At 37.7% G+C, this 19776-nt stretch overlaps 1 protein-coding gene across 1 annotated transcript; it reads right to left on the bottom strand.

Annotated features, from left to right (window-relative positions):
- Positions 1 to 16606: 16606 nt before the first annotated feature.
- LOC114468775 (inward rectifier potassium channel 2-like) lies at positions 16607 to 18234 on the bottom strand. The gene has a single exon (XM_028455848.1). It carries the CDS (start codon positions 18124 to 18126, stop codon positions 16825 to 16827), a length of 1302 nt encoding a protein of 433 aa, XP_028311649.1. The 5' UTR covers positions 18127 to 18234; the 3' UTR covers positions 16607 to 16824.
- Positions 18235 to 19776: the final 1542 nt, after the last annotated feature.

Genomic DNA, 19776 nt, shown 5'->3' with positions numbered 1-19776 from the left:
TGAAACGTGTGTAGTTTCGAATGAAGGGGGAAAGAATTACCCACATAAGCACAAGGAGAACATGCAGAACATTTTTTTTCACCTCTCAAATACATAATTAGTGATAATAAGTGTTCGTACTTTTTTGGTGGAAACTGGAAAGTGTGATATTGTGAGAAAAATATGTTTTTTTACAGTAAAAAAAAAAAAAAAAAACACAAAGTAGAAAGAGAGCATCAATGAAAGCCTGCTATAGGGCTGTTCTCTGAACACAAAGGATAAAAGCAGCAGCGGACAAAACCGAAACCTTCTGCACAAAAGAACAAAGTTGAATCCCAGAAGCACCGGGGGAAAAAAATAATTACATAATTTCCTTTAGCGAGACCTCTGATGCTGTAAAAGACAGCAGCTTGGTAATGTGCATGTCAGAATTATTATTATTATTATTATTATTATTATTATTATTATTTAACACTCAGCCTTCATTTTATTAGATAATCTTTATTTTAACTAACAAAATTCTAAACTTTCACTTAAAATATTAGTACTAAAAAGCGTAATTTCAGTTGCAATTGTTTTTTTAAAGCCACTAAAAATGAGAAGTTCTGCCTTGATATCGCCACCTTGTTGTACTCACGTGAATATACCAAATAAAGATGACAAAATAACTTTATGTGGATTTAGTATAAAACTCCATAATCTCAAGAAAGAACTGTCCAAGATATATTTATTATGTGAGAAAAAAGATGCGCTTTAGTTCAACTGGTGCCCATTGTAACCAGAAACACACCTGAGATGTCAAGGAAAGCCTGTGGGAATAAGAATTGCAAACCAGCGGCCAGTGGTAGACACCAGTTAAACTGGACACCATTTGTGCGATTTATAGACTTGACGTCAGAGACGAGTCCCTGTCAATTATACACATAGATCATTGATAAAAGTAATTGTAGAGTATTTGTGTTGGATCTAAAAAGTGGAGAGAAAGAGGTTCAATTCAGTCATTTGACTTTTCCAGGCGATGAGAGGCTGCAGTGATCAAGGTCTAAGCAATGAGCTCTAATGAGCTCAGAAAAGGCAAATGCTTCATACAAATTAGTGACGTCATGGGTTTTAATCACACAAGAGGGATGGAACACAAAAGAGGTGTAACTTCCACTGAGGGAAAGGTGTGAGAAGAGAAGGAGGCGGGCCAAAGGTCACATCAGGTCACATTAAGACATCCAGTCAATACGCAATATATAAGTCATTAATTTATCAACAATTCTCATTTTTTGTCATCAACCTTTTACCACACGTTCTGATTTTATTGTATAGTTTTTATCGTAATTTTTGGCTCATGCAGTCAAAAATAAATCCATTCATCCATATGTACAATAGCAGTCATAGGTGGTAAAGAGTACTGATATGTCCTATTCAAGTAGAAGTTCTGTTCATTTTTTTTGAAATTATACTCAAGTAAAAAGTAGCTCAATGAAATAGTACTCAAAGTAAAAGTCACTGGTTACTTTCACCCCCCACGTTTATTTTTGGTAATAAATCTTGCCACGGTTCCCGTAAACATCTCATGTATAAACGTAAAGAGGAAGAGACAAAATCTTACACAATTGGAACTCAATTTATTTTCCACAAAGGCATCTGTTTAAAATCAAAGGTTTGTCAAAATGTAAAATATACCAGTAACCAATGGTTTCTCATCATAGGTTACATACGTAGTGCTCATAGAATCTTCTGGTGATGCTCTGAGAAAATAATGCGGTGCATTACGTTTCATCTGATTGGTCGGCTATGGTGTGATGCAGTGAATTGTTTTCTGGTCATTTTTATTTTTTTTGTAATTTTACAATGTCCGTTGATCATTTTAAAACCAAAAATAATAATTTACTCAGTAAGGGTTGGGTGTAGAAATATAACTAATTACTTAACTTCTATTAAAACGTACTTAAGTACAAGTAAAATGACTGATTTAAAAATATACTGTGTGTGTGTGTGTGTGTGTGTGTGTGTGATCCAGAGGTCAAGAGTGCAGCTTCCTTACGTCATAGAGAATGAAGCTGTTCAGGGGCCTGCTGGTTCTAATCTTGCATCTGTAGTCCTGTATAGTAATCCAGTAGCTCATAGCTGTGGCTCAGATCTACAGATTACGATCACGCATATGGAATATAAAGCCAAAGCTATTAATTAAACAATGAAAAGAAGCAGAAGAAGGAACTTTGAATCAGGATTGTCGACTGACTCTTTACCCCAGTGTCTCAGGTAAACAAAGCCATTCTCATTAAATATGATGGAAACACAGTTATTTACAAGTCACTGAACATCATCCCAACTGTAACACAATCATACAAAGATTGTGTTTCTCGGCTTGTGGTGGAACAATACTTTGATAAAGATCAGCTCCTTTCTCTACATGATCATGATACTGTACCTGCTCAGATTAGCGGCTAGACGGAAGAAGCTGAATTAAAACATGTTGTAATTAAACCCAAAGCACTGATGGCTGGCAGCCATAGCACAAAGCACAGCCAAAGAGGCTGAAAGGAGATATGTGCTGCTCTCTCTCTCTCTCTGTGTGTGTGTGTGCATGTATTAGAACAATTACTGCCATAAATATTTGTAACATAAAAGTGACCAAGCAAATATATATTCATGTATTTTAGACAAAGGTGCAAACCTGTTTGCTTTGGTGCTCTCTGGTTAATAAAACAGATCTCACTTCTTTTCTGTGACTTTTGAAACAATCAGTGGTCGTGGATTATTTCTATCACCTCGATTGCTGCGAACATACTGTACACTGTGAGAAATGGCTGTGAAAAACACAGTAGTTTACTCTGTTCCGCCCATCCATCCATTTTATTCCGCTTATCCGTTGCCAGGTTGCGGGGGCAGCATCCTTAGCAGGGAGACCCAGACTTCCCTTACCATGGTCACTTCTTCCAGCTCCTGCGGGGAGATCACGAGGTGTTCCCAGGCCAGGCTAGAGACATAGACTCTCCAGTGTGTCTTGGGTCTTGCAGAGGTCTCACTGGGGAGGCGTCCGTGGGGCATCCAAATTAAGAAGGTCATTTTGGCCGCAAAAGGCACTCCAGCCTTTTCCGGTCAAGAACCATGGACTCAGATTTAGAGGTGCTGCTTTTCATCCCTGTCGCTTCGCACTTGTCTGTAAACATATCCAGTTTACTCTGTTCTTTGGGAGTTAAATACTGTAAGTGTTTTTTTTTTTTTTTTACAGTAAAGTATTGTATAATGAGCATTTATTTGTAAAACACTGTAGAAATTCACAGTAAAAACACAATACTATAAAAATGTGCAGTAAAACATTTTCTACTCTAATAAATTACAGTAATATTACCACTACTGTATAAAATCAAAGCAACAATTATAGTACTGTAGAAATATACAGTAACCATTGTAGTATTGTGAATATATGCAGTATTTTTAGGAGAGAGACTATTTTTTTTTTCTTAGATTGTTGCAAACACGTGCGTCTCACCTGTGGGGGATTTGACACCTGAACTGTCATAAAAACAAAAATTCCTCCCACTCACTTTTTCCAGAGGGATTCATTGTTGAAAACATATACGTCCAGTTTGATTGATTGAATGGTGATCAAGCCAATCACAGCCAGCCACTTGATGAAGGTAAACAGAGAGGTAACAGTGATGAGTAAAGTGACAAAAAAAAAAAAACGAGTAACAGGTGGCAAAAAATTGTCCCAAAGTGGCAGAAACGTGGCAAGAAAAGAGAAAAAAGTGACTAAAATGGGCCAAAAGCAGTAAAGAGTGGCAAAAAAATTGACAAAGAAAAGGAATTAATGGCAGAAGGGAGGTTACAACTCGCAAAATGTGGCAAACAATAGTGAAAAAGGGCAAAAATGTGGAACAAAAAGAGACAAAATGTAGAGGAAAAAAGTAAACAAGTGTCATTTGGATGAAAAGTGACTAAAAAATGGTTGAAGAATCAACAAAAAAATGGATAAATGGCCAAAAATTAAGAAAAAGGGATGTTGGCAAGAGGAAGCTAAAATTAAAAAACAATTAAAAATGACACATTTTTTAGAAAAGGGGCAAATATGGGAAAAAGGAAGTTGTAAAATGGCCAAAGAAAAATATAAAAAGGGGTTTAAAAGTTTTTCCCTTTTAAAGTTTTCTAAAGGAATAATTAAAGTGAAGACATAAAGAGCCACATGTTGAGTATCACTGACTTAATAGCAGCTTCATTAATAAATTAATTTAATAAACTAAATCGGGAGTTGATGGTTGTCGCCTTAAAACACCCTCACTTTTACAATGGCTGCTCCACCGCTGGCTGCTAACAAGGGTTAAGTCGAGAACAAATAAGTAGAGGAAGGTTTCAGCTGTTTACTGCATGATTCAGACTATTTTAAAAACCGCAGTCAGCCAAAGAAGGTGACATTGAATATCTTCACACTTTGGCTGATGTCAGCCAGTGGAACAGCTGCTGTGTGTAAAGGCACTGGATCTCATCTGTCCAACAGTCCTCATGACAGACATACGTCAAATTCTAACGCTGACACTCCATCTGCACTGAAAACAATAGATACTGTACATTTGATATTGTGTTCACCTCTCGTTTCTTTTTTTTGCCTGATTACGTAAATGTGTTCCCATGTTTTTATTGATCATCACTAGAATTACTAGTACTAACTAACGTCTATTGATCTACGAGCTTTGATGTTGTAAGCAGACAGGCCTTAAATGAGCAGAGAACCACTGCATCGCTGAAAATGTAATAAAAGTGGCTGAAATAAATCATCACAACACAAAAGACCAATTTATACTTTAACAGTACTTTATACTCACCTAATGAGATTAAACATGGCATTACATTTACAAAGCCTTCCACCTGACTGTTACAGAAAGATTCAGTATTTTTGCATGTAAGGATATGGTTAACTTACACATAGAAAAGTCAAAATGGTTTTGACCTGTAATTTTTCCTTTAAAAAGTTCATTACAAAGCAGTTTCTAAGCAGATTTTAGTGGGTTTTAAGCCATTTTAGCAAGTACAATACTTTTGCGTTATCTGGAAATACTAATAGAATTTCTGAAAATAATTGCTGGGATCAAAACATTGCTAGAATGTAATCAATCAAAGCGATATTAAAACCCAGTTTTGTATTCACCCACCAATGGCTGAAAAACCCTTTGACGTCCGACCCATAAATAATGTCACAGATGCTGATAAAACAGTGACTGCGTTCATTTTTCAAAGCTGGAGTCAGTTATTTTAAAAGTTTCCTCTCTTAGTGTGTATAACTGATGAGATGTCATATTATATTTGGTCTAAAAATGTGGATGGTGATGCAGAGGCTTGGTAGAGTATAAGGGAAAACTGATTATTTTCTGCTTTGAATAATAATTAAAAAAAAAAAAAAAAAGATTGTTGCTAATTTTTGGCAATTATGCACATATTATTAGGTTTATTTTTTGCCAGGCTGTATTATCTTGAGTCACGACTCACTGGGGTCTTCAACACATTTTTGAAACATATGCAGGTGTTGACCTCCAAACTCACCTGAACCATTTAAGATTCATTACACATTTTACAAAAGAAGCTGGAAAACAGAAAAAAAAAAAACTGGGAAATAATCCTTCCTCAAGATCTTTCGATTATGAGTATAAATTAATGCCATGAATGATTACGGACTGGAGGATAAAAATCATTACATTCTCTCTATTACTCATAATAAAATTGCCTGCTTAATTACAAAAAAAGAAAAAGAATAATAGTTTTCTTCCTTTAATTTGAAAATGACTTTAAGTATTTCGTCTCTGCTTACATTCATGAATAGTTTCCTCATTACAAAATTGTTAAAACAAATCTTTTCTCCCTGGGGTGCTGGTTCCACTTTGAGCACCCCTATTTTAGCTTTTGTTAATACAGTTTACATAAAGTGTCACAGCTGCTACTGTTGACACAAAATAAAAAGGTCAGTAAATGACTTTGTGTTCTTGGTTGCCATCACATGCCCTCGCTGCGTTTATTCCCAGGGTGGAAGAATACGCTGGCAGCAGATGTAAGGGCGAGCAAAGAGCAGCGCCTCAGACCACAGGCTGTTTTCCTGATGGTGTGTTCAGAGGCCAGCCGCTCTAATGGAAACATGCCCGTCCCCAGTGAGAGGAAGTGCAGACAGATCATTCTCATCAAGAGCGTTTCACAGCAAGTCTGCGCTTGTTAATGCAAAACAACGAGAATGGAAAAAGAAACCACCCAGTTAAAGTGAGGCTTGATTTTACATAATGTAAGATACAGTATGAATATACTGTATAAGTCTCCTCCTGGTGAGATGTTCAAAAAGGATCGAACCAAAGGGACAAAAAATTGATTGCTCTCAATTTACACCAACAAGGCACTCTTAATGGTCCCATATCATGCTATTTTTCACCCATCTCCATTTGTTCTAAGAACCCCAAAAACATAGTATTTGAGGTTTATTTTCCCAAACTCGCCTGTTTTTCAGAGTTTTAGCCTCTGAAAAGTCACTTTCTGAGCAGCTCTACACAAATAGGCTGATTTGCGGCCTACTTATGCATATTCATGAGTGGGCGTGTCTATAGACGGGACAATGACTTCCTCCTCCCCGCAAGGTGACGTAAGGCCAGAGGACGGCCCGCCTTCCTATCACCCACTCCGTAGCCGAGCTCATGCTGCTTTATAAACATGAGACAGAGCGTGGGGGCGGGGCGTTCACTGGTACATACATAAACTGTAGAAAATACACACATAGCACTGCGTTAAGGACGCTGAAATGCTCACCCTTGTGGGCGTGTCTGTTTACATGTTAATCACAGTAGAGATCTTCCTGGAGGCGCGGCTTCTCCAGCTCAGTGCCGCGTCAAATTTGTCATCAAAGTGGGAACGCGTCATCAAATTGGAGCGAGGTGTTTGGGCTCACCCTGCAGTAAGAAAGGAGCAAATCACCCTCTAACTAACGATTGAGGGAATCAATGATAAAAACACTTTGGACATGTGTATGAAGCCCTAATAACACTTTTATCATGTTTAAAGCACAGAAAAGTTGATTTAGCGTAACATGGTCCCTTTAAAGCTGCTGGGGATGATAACTAACATTATTTTTTATATATAAAGACATAATGTAGGCCTCAATAAATCAAAGTACAGCCTATTTGTTGAAAATTGACTTACAAACAATTGTCGCTTTCAAGTTGTTTTTTTTACTTCATCACCAACAATGACAAAAATGTTCAACTGATTTGAACTATGGAAAAGTTCTGTGCATTGCATTGTGGGATTTGGAATCCCACTGCAATGTTCAAATTTACATTTCTAACATTATACAAGTGATTTTACACAGTGTGATTTGCCAGACATGAAAGACAGTAGCTGGGTTTCATTACAGATTTTCACACAATAAAAGCGGTATTTCTAAATGTCGACAAAGCATAATTGTGCTATGAACGTGTTTCTATTGAAGGTTGAATTGGAGCCGCGTTATTCCCGTGAAATCTCATCCTACTAGACTTCACTGCAGGAAGATGGATGCTCCAAACCTCCTTATAACACTTTGTATTCCTTTGTTGTTTCACGTCTAATATGGCAGTGATACTTTTAAAGTATGTTTTCGTGGAGAGAAGTGGTCATGTGACCAGGTACATCAGGTCATGTGACCATATACGTCACGTTCTGTGACGTGTGACGTGTATTATTTATCGATTCATGACTGATTTATTTTGTGTGTCTCTTTTGCGACACATTTCATGTGAGATCCAATCGTTGTCCAATCCTTGTCCCTCCATCTAGCTCCGCCCCTGCCCCATCACATCAGGATAAAACGAGCACTGAAGTGAACTAAAATTCAAGCATTTTAAGCATGTATTTAATGTAGTGTTTGTTTCTTGTTGTACTGCTCAGAGTCAGACTGGCCATTTTTACACACTTTTCTTTCAGGAATCCCTTCAATTTTATTATTATTATCATTTGGCGGCCTGATGGTGAACATGTGCTATTGTTATGTAATTAACAAGTAAAGAAGCCAACAGTGATTACCTGAGCCCTCAGGTGTAACACTGAGCCTTCTTTCTGGCACAGGTATGCCCTCGATTAGCATAGGCTACTGCTCTTCTCCTGTTACCAGTTACTCCTATTGGACATGGAAAAAACCTATTTTCAGTGCTCTACTGGAGCAGAGATGGCTTCCATTACACTTGTGCTTTGCATTAATTAGACTTCACTCCAGATCCAGGCCTTCTTTTGACATCCTGCTGAAAGAAATTATGCATGCATTGGATACTTTAGCTACTGTAGTCACAGGCCCACACAGTTTAAATAATAATAATAATAATTAGATAACATATGAATCTAGTTTTAAAAGAAACCTGTAGTGAAAATGTAGAAAACCAAAAGTGTGTTTACTATATTACCAATAAACAAAATATGTGCACCTTTATATATCTATATCTATATATATATCTATCTATCTATATATATATATATATATATATATATATATATATATATATATATATATGTTAAAAGGACTTTTTAGAACAATTTGATACCTTCGGGCATAAACTATGGAGAGCCGCCATTTTGGACAGGATATGACGCACCTTCATTAATTCCTGTTAGTTGTCGCTAGGCGCAGTGTAAAGCCAATGGTGGCTATAAAAACAAGCGTCAGAGTTAGCAGACATTGGCTACATAATATGGGGTATGGGATACACAGTTAAAATGTTTCAGTTGGGACAAAATTTGGTGATTTGCGAGGACCGCTTCAAGTCGAGCTGCAATAACAGAATTTCTTCACAGAATATCTCAGTGCAGCCTGTAAACGTACTTGTTCGGAGCACGACTACGTCTCTGCTTAGAGGGGATACTGTGGGCGGCTGTCATGGCACTAACTGCACCCCCACCAGATCGTTCCCTCTTATCTCCTTGTGGTTTAATGATAAACTCTGTCGGGAGAACTGATCTGTTCATTAGGGTTCCGTCAGGTGCTGCTCCTTGGAGCATCTTCCCGTCCATGAACAGATATCCTTTCGCGCAGATTTCATCACAGTTGCTAACCATATTTGTGCACTTCCAACACCCAATTACACATCCTTGTTTCTGCTGCTAACAACAGCTCTGTCTGTTAGGCTTATTCTGCATGCTGAGTCAGCGCAGGTGGTTGCTGAGAAGGTGATATTAAATCCTCTTGTAACCCTGATGCTGCTCTTTTTATCACTGAATGAGTGACTACCCACGGCTGCTTAGCGCAGGGAGCCAACAGAAAAACTACACTTCCCACAATATAAACAGACCTGTTGTACCTCTACCTCCCACAATGCGTCCAAAATGGCGGCTCTCCATAGTTTATGCCCGAAGGTATCGGGAAATCGTTCTTAAATATCCTTTTAATGTGTGCACATATTTTGTTTATTGGTAATACATTAAACACATTTTTTGTTGAATACATTTTCACTACAGACACCCTTTAAGATGTTTATATCTGAAACTTCTTCATATGAACCAAGAAGAGTCTCTGTGCTGTCTCGCCTCCCTCACGTCAATCAGAGGTCAAATGTCATCTTCTGAAAACTGTCTGGAGCTTCTTTTCTTTTATTATTATGCTTGAATCAAACATAAGCCATCCCAGTAATCTCAACATAGGCAGGACGGGAGAGAAAATTGTGCTGTGATGCAATAAATAATCTTGTTGTTGGTGGAAATTGCATTCAGGGATATTTTTTAAACTGGAAGAAATAGTTTTCATATGTGAACTGTTGAACTATATATAAATTCTTAAACAAACAAAGCAGATTGGTAGATTCCGGTCTTTATCAGCCTCCGAAGGAGTTTTACCACTGATATACACACTGTTTATTACCAGTCACTTGGCTACTCTTGGAAACAGTTTAGACTCATCATTATCCCACAGCCTGATGTCAGACGTAGTTATTCCAAGGTTTTAAATCTGTAATCTCACCTAGAATGGACAGAAAATGATATCAACCATCTGTTTGTCTAAAGGGGATTTGATTGGCTCGATGCTGCAGAAAGGAGTCATTGGCATGATCAGGCATCCCTGGTGTCCCATTCCAGTGGGTTCCAGGCTCAATGTCACCACTGATTGCATCGTCTAATCCTGTTCTGTGTAAATGAAATCCAAAATGGGGAGGCGGGTAATTGTGAGCGCTTTGCCGTGTGCTCTGCATCCTGTGAGTGCAAGCCCAAGTGTGTATGAGTGTGTGTGTGTGTGTGTGTGTGGTCTGAAATGTCCATCAGTCTTCATTTCTAGAGCAATTTTGATGCAATTCAAAGTAGCAAAAAGCACTTAAAAAATAAGAAATGACAATGTATAACACAAAAAAGGAAGCCAATATCTGAATCTCATTAGTCCCGATGAGGAAAACAATACTTTTAATAATAAGAAAAACAAATATAATAAGAATAATAAGGAAGCTAAAAAAGCTAAAATGAAGAGGTTAAAAAGTAACCCAATTTTTCTTAATAAAACGTGAGATAAATGCATGTATGTCAGTAAGTTACACAAGACTAAGAGGATTAGGAGTGAAAAAAATAAAATAAATAGAAAGTGTATATTTATTAAAAGTCAAAGTAAAAATTGAAATCTTGTGCTTAGATCATGTGCATTTGTGAATCTGAAATACAACTGTGAGCAAAGCATGTGCATTCGTGCAAAACCCTGCAAGAGTTCATTCATTATGATACTGTTCTGATTCCATCCATTTGGTACGTGAACGCGCCTGACTTCAGTCGAGCAGCCAAAACAGCCCATGGAGCATACATGTTGTAGAAAAATCTCTGATTGGCTGACATCCAGCGTCAAGTTCCTAGATTTCTAAACTTAATTTACAGGACCAGAGATCCACTGTCCACTCAGAACACTTTGGATTACAATATGCTCAAAGATGACTATGGATTTTTTAACAAATGATGCAAAAAAAAAAAAAAAAAAAAAAACTTACATACTGCAGCTTTAATGTTTCTCTCTCAGGGTTTCGGGCCAGACTGCTGTCTAGGTTTAACTGTGATTGTCATCATGAAAAGTGACAGACTACGTGATTCACACAGCAGAGCTCTCAGGAGTGATCGTCAACGCAAGATATCAAAGTGAAATAATATTTAGCTAATGAAACAACATACTGTAGTTTAGGATTTTTTCTACGTTCCCCTTGTCTCATTTTCATCCTCTAAGGGTTTTCCTACAGGAGCTGACGTCATTCATTGCCAAGGTGATGTTTGAGTAATCGTGCCTGTTGGCTGTTGTTTGGCTTTTTTAGGTGTGTAAACTGGTTCTCAGGGGGTAGATGTGGCACACATTCACCGGAAAGATGACAACTCTATTCACAAAAAACATTTCGACATCATTAATCTCATTAGATCAATGTAGCAGAAGATCATTCTAGTACAAAATGGGTGAGTTAAATCTAATGAAATCAAACCTTTGAGGCAACAACACGAACCACTTAAAGTATCTAAGAAAAGTCATTTGACTATCGTTTTTAGAATGCAGTCATTACAATTACGATTGGCTTTTAAAAACAAGCAAAAAAAAAAACTGGTTTAAGATGTTGCTAATGCAAATGTTTGAATTGTAAATAGCTTGGTGACTTGGCTAAAGTGTTCCTCGGCAGCATTGAACGGCAGCCTGCAGGATGAATGACTGGACAATGACTAAACTGGTTATGAGGGAGACTCTTTGGAAGTTTCTATCTGTTTCTTCAGGGATTAAAAGGACAAAGACAATTGAGACAAACTTTCTAAAGATCTGCACCTGTAAAAACGTGCGCAAACGTCTCTACGCTCTGTTGTGTTGATATCTGCAAACCTCACAAAATGAGACCAGTGTCTGTCAAGCACACAATCATAACAACCATTCAGCGTGTTTGATGAATATGCATTGTGGACAGATAGGTTGCGGTGCGCTTAGTGGTTGAAGGAGAACATGTAAATACGTTAATGTAGCGCTGCGTGCGTAATCAAAGTTTTCAAACATGGAAAAGATTGAAATTCCTGTTTTTGCAAATAAATTTACAAGATCAAATATCAGGAAAAGTATATAATGACTGTCTGTGGGTTTTCAAGCTACGAGATTGATTGTTGAAGGAAGCAGTGATGATAATTAATAAATACATTTTCACCAAGATTTTCTTAAAAAGCCTTTATTCCTAGAAAAGCTGTTGTGGTATGATCAGCATGAGCTGTTCAACATAAATTATAGGACAGCAATTTTCTTCAGCTTAACAGAGACAAAACAGAAATTATCATTTTTTTGTCCAAAAACTCAAAGACAAAAAGTTGCTGCTCATCTCAATTCAATCACTTTAAACACAAACAATCAAGCAAAAAACCTAATTGGAGAAATACTGGAAAACGATTTAAATTTCAAAAGCCACATCATTCAAATCACAAAATCTGCATTTTATCATCTGAAGAACATATCAAAACTTAGAGACATTCTGTCAACATCAGGCGCTGAATGGCCTTGCTCCTCAATACATGGGAGACATGCTAATAATCATAGATATATACCAAATAGAACTCTCAGGTCTACAGGTAGTGGCTTTTTAACTGTTCCACGTATACGTTCCAAGGGAGACTGCTTTCTGATTTTACGCCCTGCCTGCAGATCTGAGAGGAGCTCCTACATTAAACACTTTTAAAAGCAAATTGGAAACTTTACTTTTTGAAACATTTTATGTCTGGATGTTAATGCCTGCTTTCAGTGTGTGTTTGTTTGTGTGCATGGGTTGTCTGATCTACTTTATGTGGATATTTTTTATGTACATGTTGCGTTTCTATTCTGAATTTGTATATAGTATTTTTAATTTGCAAGTCATCCTTGAGATGACTTGTTTTTGACTGTTTTTGGCTGTGGAGCACATTGTGTTGCCTCGTGCATGAAATGTGCTATATATAAATAAAATTTGATTTGATTTGATTATAACTGACCCCAACCCTGGCCATCACTGTAGGATGTTGAGCCCCTTAACCCCCAGCTGCTTCTGTTGTATGTCTCTTTGGAGTGCATCGGACATCATGGGCTGATATTTTAAAGTGGCGCGAGCTCTCACCCGTCATCATGCTACCATCATTGAATGATTTGCTGGTTGGCAGGTCTCCACTGCACCAGCAGAGCACACGGAAGACTTACGCAACTGCAGTGTCATCAGAATTATATAATTATCTGATTCAACGCTATTGCACTCCAGGAAGGCCCATTGTGACGTTGCTTTTTTTTTGTGTGTGTGCTTTTCCCCACGTGGAAAGCTGTGCAGTCTTAAGCATTTAAGTTTAATTCTTGAAAAAAAATCCAAATTACATGAAAGTTTTATCAGATGTCTCAAAAGTTGAGGCTTAAGCATTAGCATATGTAGAGAAAGCATGACATGATTTATGTTCCTGTCTGAGTTCAGGTCACAGTCGTCGTCCAGCACATCCCTCAGACTTGTGTTGGGTTTCATCTTCAGAGAGAATGTGATGTCTATGGGTCTCCAGAGGTTTGAGGCACTGCTACAGTTTGATAGAATGACAACACTCTTATATTATGTGGATCAGTCAAACTTACCTTCTCCAGGAAGTAATAAAAAGTTGAAGGAACTGAGCCTGTTGGAGGCGTTCCGTTTGTCAAATGACGAGAAACAAACCCTCGGTTATGACTTCCTCGAGTTTTTCTTCCAAAACCGACAATAAATCACATGGATTATGTCTTGAAGACAACTCAAGCAGCTGCTGAACGACCTGATACTCTGCAAGGGTAACTGAGAATCTTCATGGAGATGTTTTACAGACTATTCTCAAATGTCTATATCAATAATATGGCAGTTTCAGTGAAACGAGACAGAGATCCTGTCATCATCAGCTACCATTATCTATACAGCACACACACTGGAGCTTTCCATTTTAGGCTGTACTGTAATTCAATATGTATTTTCTTCCTATGAAATGTTTTTCTTTTGGTATTCTCTTTGATGAACCGATCAAATTTAACCTAAAATCAAATGTAGTGGGATTCAAGATAATATTTTTAAAATCCCTTTTCATTATTGTGGGGCTGGGAGGTAAACAATGTTAAACAGTAACATTTTGGAGAAAAATTGCTGGAGGTGGGAGACATAAAAAATAAATGCTATACTTTTTGCAATCGGAATGTAGTTAAATTAAAGCCAAAGAATACAAAAACCTGTACACAATTTGTGAAGCGAAAAATGAATATGCCACAAAACTTACAAATAGACAAAACAAAAAAAAGTTGTAAATGAATAATGGTTTGGCATGAATGTGTTGCTAAGTCCAAAGCACTATTAATTACATCCAGTATAAAAGGATCTGACTTAAAAAGTAATGTTAAAACTTCAAGATAAAATTATTCTTTTTTTAAAATCAATAAATCTAGAACATCAAACTCAAAGTAATGTTAGCCTACATGAATTAATTGATAAATCTGGACAATCTTCTGACTACTGAAAAGTCAAAAATGTATATTATTACTATAATCAATCTGTGCTAAAGTTTCAAACAAATACTGTGATATTTTACTGTGTTTTACTTTCAGTGAGGTGGCATTGTCATAGGCTTTGTGTCCCCCCCCCCGTTATAAACTAATGGTTTTTATCTATCTTAAACTGACTTTTGTGTAAAAACAGATTTATTATTTTTCAACCAAGATTCTAATTCTAATTCTGAAGCTTTGTGACATTTTCATGGCTTAATGTGGAAAAAGCCCACAGGCAGACACACTTCCTATACAGAAACAAATCAAATCGGCTCACTGGCTCTCTGTGGATGTGTCTGATCAATCTTCTGCTTTCTGCCAGAATGAGGCCCAGTCTGCGTGTGGACGCATCTATGGATGGAAAACAGCTAAATCTGCTGACAGATGTGTCACAGTGCAAACACAGGTTTCCCCATGACACAACAACATTGATCCCAATACTTGCCAAATTAAATGTTATGATAATGCTGCGGTAAAAGAGAACAATTGTGGCTGTCTGTATTATAGGGTTGTTATCTAATCTTGTTAGGAGCTTTTGAGCATAGATTTCATGATATAAAAGAGAAAAAAAATATAATAGAATTATCTTTATCCTATTTTTACAATTAGTTTCCCTCTTAATTATTTCTTTCCAAAACCCCGAATTGTTGTTTTTCTACCATTTCATTAAAAATGGACCACATTAAGGAAAGTGTGTTTCATATGGAACCTCTACACTGAGCCCCAGAAACCAAATTTTGTTGAAATATAGTGAATATGATTGTGAGCTCAGACAGCTGCTTGGCTGTGGTGTCAATATTGTGTAGTAGCTGGAATGTGATTTCTAGTTTTACTCAGCCGATTCATATCTTGAAAGAACGATTTCTCTGAGAAAATGTTAGATGATTATATTGATAAAGAATAAAAAAAAAAAAGTGCAGTCTTAATTCAAGTTTTTTATTTAGAAAAAAAAAGTCATTGAGAGTCTTTAACAACTGCAATAATATGAATAGATTACAGTATTTTCAGTATAATTTACAAATGATATAAAATAAATTCTCAGTCTCTGGTTTGTGCAGGAGTGGGAGGATCACAGTAGAAAAATAAAGACTTAAGACAGGTTTAATATTTGAGAAGTGTTAAAGAGCTTTGTAATAACCACTTACAATATTAGAGAAAACACTTATAAATAAATGCATCATCTGCTGAAAATGTAGACTGAAACAAACAACAAACAGTTCAGCCTTCCTTAATTCTTAGGGAAGGCCAACTTTGTGATTAAGAGGAATTAAAATTGTCACATTTTTTCATTATTTCTTGAATTTTGTTGCATTTAATTACCTTTAAATACATCAAAATAAATGTATGTATTTTGAATCAGATCATTTAAAGTTGTCATCGGTATGTACGTACACATTTGGCTTGGGGTTATAAATAAGGGGAAATGATCTGACCAGGAAAAGTGTACTACAGCTTTAAAAAAAAAAAAAACACAGTGATGGAGTTTTGTTTTTCTATAGCTAGAAAAAACACAGAAAGGCTTCATCAGCAAACTTCAGAATGCTTTAAAAGACAAATAATACATTTTGGCTCCGACGTTTTCGTCTAAATGTACAATATGTAGCCTTGCAGCACAAAACTGTGGCTCAAACGTGAACTCCCTGTAACTTTATAACCACTCAACAGTATTGCACATTGGAACATTGCTAGGACGTAGCAGAACAAAGCAAAATAATTATTTGAGTTCTCTTTTCAGAGTGAGAGAGTGCAGTGTGTGCTCGGCCAAGGCCTACTCACCGAAGTTTCTCAAGTTGAATATTACCAATGTCACCTTAAACAAAATGATAGTTTGAGTAATAACTCTTTGCCACAACCAGTGCAAAACATTACTGACCCAGGTTATGTCAAGAGAACAACACACCAAGGAAGACCATAAATACATTTGCTAAGAGACCAGCTCATTAACAAACCATGTCAGTTAAGTATCAGTGCTATTTCTGTGATCTAAGTCTCAGAACATCAGATTAAAAGTTGGATAAACCATAGTTAATGTAAAATGTGCCACCTAGGATGTTTCCGGCATTGTCTGACTTCCTACAAAATGAGAAAACTCAAATATAGTCTTGCATGATGCTCATAATCAGACTGCAGTGTATAAATCAAGACATCAAACTGCTTATTTCTCCTTGACTTTGTCTAACCAGACATGAATCACCATAAACAGAATAAAAACGTTGTATTTCTTGGTATATAGTTCTTGAGCGTCTGCACAGTTTTCATTATCTGCCTAACACTGTTATGCAGGAGGAGAACTGATCATCATGAATCTGTAAGTTCAAACGTCAATGTGCTTTTTGATAGAATTTAACACTTTAACAGAAAAGCAGTTAGATTTCTGACTCTGCCGTCAAAGGCCTAGACTCTATTGAGTTCAGGTTGCATTCAGGGTCCAATCCAACAGCTGTGTTTATGTCCTCAAGCCTGTCCACGCTTATCTTCTCCCTATTTTCTTCCTCAAGTTCTTCCTCCATCTCTACTTTTTCCAGAGCGACTTCATTCTCGTAACAAAAGGAGTTTCTCGAGCTGGACTCGTTGGACTTCCTCTCGACTAGTTCCCTGGCACTACAAATGGGCGTGCTGGGCACCACATAGGTGTTCTCGAAGCGGGAGTAGTCCACCTTGTAGTAGTTTTTTTCTTCAAAGAGCACTGGTTCGAATCTGTGACCCCACAGAATCTCCGCGGCCACGTAAGAGCTCCGACACTGAGTGGTCATGGCCGTAGCCTCTACCATGCCCTCCAGAATCACCACAATCTCAAACTCTGATGTCTCCAGCTCCTGTTTGCTCATTTCATAGAAGGGACTGTCTTCGTCAATCTCATGGACGATGGTGATTGGAGACACCAGAAAGATTCTGTCGATGCCACTATCAAAGCCGACATCAATGTCTACCTGATCCAGAGGGATGAATTCTCCTTCAGCTGTGGTTCGTGACTTGAGGAGCTGAGCCCTGACGTGAGCTTCAACCAAGTGACTCTTCCTCATATTTCCAACTCGCCACATCAAGCAGAGCTTACCATCCCTCATGGCCACTGTTGCATAGTGACTAAATACAAGTGTCTCATTCCTCTTTTTAGGCTTCGCCATCTTGGCCATTACGGCGCCGATGATGAAAGCATCAATGATGCAGCCCACGATACTTTGAAAGACCACCATAAAAACAGCAATTGGGCACTCCTCCGTCACGTAGCGGTAACCATAGCCAATTGTGGTTTGGGTCTCCACTGAGAACAAGAAGGCAGCAGTGAAGCTGTCCACATTGGAAACACACATTTGAGTCCCATTCTCTAAGTCTCCGTAGGAGAGCGCCACAATCCAAAAGACAAAGCCAAAAAATAACCATGACAACAGAAAGGAAAGGCAGAAAATAAGCAGCATCCAGCGCCAGCGAATGTCCACACATGTGGTGAAGATATCAGCCAGGTACCTCTGGCCTTTCTCACTCATGTTGATGAACTGAACATTGCAGTGGCCATCCTTGCTGACAAAGCGGCTCTGATGTTGCTGCTTTGTGTGTCCCTTGTTGACGTTGCCATTTCCGTAGCCATTCGGAACGGCAATGCTGGCCAGCTTCATGCCGTCCTCCTCAGAAGACACAATGCTGTAACGGTGGCTTCGCACACTCCCCATCACTTCTAACTGGGGGGGCTGGGCCGATTCTGCTGTGGAAAACAGTCTAAGTTTTTGGTAGAACCGTTGAAGAAACAGTTTCGATCGTTCCTGGGGACAAACTCAGGAGGAAAATGAGGCCGTTATCCTGCGAGGACCTGCGGGAGCAGAAGTGAAGGCCCGTCACTCTTCTCTGATTCCTGCTTTGGACCTCATCAGTGGAGTGGACTAAGGAAATTAAAGACAAGGAGAAAACAGTTTTAGGGTAATTGGCAGAAACCAGAGCAAAGACCTGTCCATGTACTGTAGGTGTGTGGTTACATACTCATAAATAATATAGAGTACACTCAGTTAACTGCATATTTTTCACACATTGAAACAATGTACAAACTCTTCTTAATGCATATAAATACAGTAAATACATTAATTGGCTGCTATGACAAAAAGCTAAAAATAGTATTTAACCACAGCTGACAAAGTAGGAAAGGATGTTTACACTGCTTAATTAGACTGGTCTGTCCGCTGGGAGCTGAGTTCAGGTTAAACCAGTGGGACACAGCACACATGATCACTGTTTATAGAAGTGTATTTCTCACAATTGTACAAATGCTTACAGAGATGTGCTGTAGTGCACATGAACATGAACTACAGCTGATGAAACAGTAACCTTGCAACACATGGAGCTGAGCAACAAGGGCAGCTGAATTAGAAAGCCTATTGACTCGTGGCAGCAGTCCATTAAAATCCAACACCACAGGCTACAAAAGGCCACGAACAACCAGGCATGTACTGCGTGTGCCGATAAACCTCCCTCATTCTATTAAAAAAAAAAACTCTCTTGTTATCATTCTGTGATTTTGGTAACTCTACGGAAAAAAAAGAGTGTTAATGAAGGAAGTCTTGACCTATGAAAACCTTTTTGTTGTTTTAATGAGCAATGAATTGTAAGTGAATGAGACGTCACGTGTGATGGGATGTGTTGGACACGCTCCCCCTGAATCATATTTGATCGTCTGATCCAGTGATGTCACTGCTGTCGTCAACAACATGTATCTAGCACTATTTATTCCCACACCCAACACTCAAATGATTTGTTTAGGAGTTAAAAGAGGTGTTAATCTATATATATATATATATATATATATATATATATTTTTTTTTTTCAAATAATTGAAATATGACAACCTCTATATATATCTATATAAATGTCATTGTTATAATCCCAAAACAAATATAAATTAGCAAGTTTATTTAATATTTTATCAAAACTTTTTTTTCCTCTAAAACATATTCTGACAATATTCAACTCACACATTGCAGACTCACACTGAGTGCGGTACAAAGACTTTCCCTAACTGCCCTATTGAGTAAATCCTTGCTTGCACCACCTATTGCATATTACATCCTATTTAGAGAAGTCACAGAACTGTGTGTAAACTTGTGCTTTCAGTTGGAACCATCAAGCTAAGGCAGATGGAAACTGGTTACATAAAGCTGCTCTATTTTCCATCAGATCAATAACTATGTCCAATCACGTCGCAGATTTCATATTCAATTCAAGATCCGTTATGAGAGTTATCACTTTAATTTGTAAAGTAAATATTAATTTATGTTTTAACCTAGATTTCTTATTGCGGGTCAGTCCTCACGACTAAACACTGAACATTCAAC

Source organism: Gouania willdenowi, chromosome 8 (assembly GCF_900634775.1).
Source record: "Gouania willdenowi chromosome 8, fGouWil2.1, whole genome shotgun sequence".
NCBI lineage: Eukaryota > Metazoa > Chordata > Actinopteri > Blenniiformes > Gobiesocidae > Gouania > Gouania willdenowi.
This window is presented reverse-complemented; position numbering and strand designations above follow the sequence as displayed.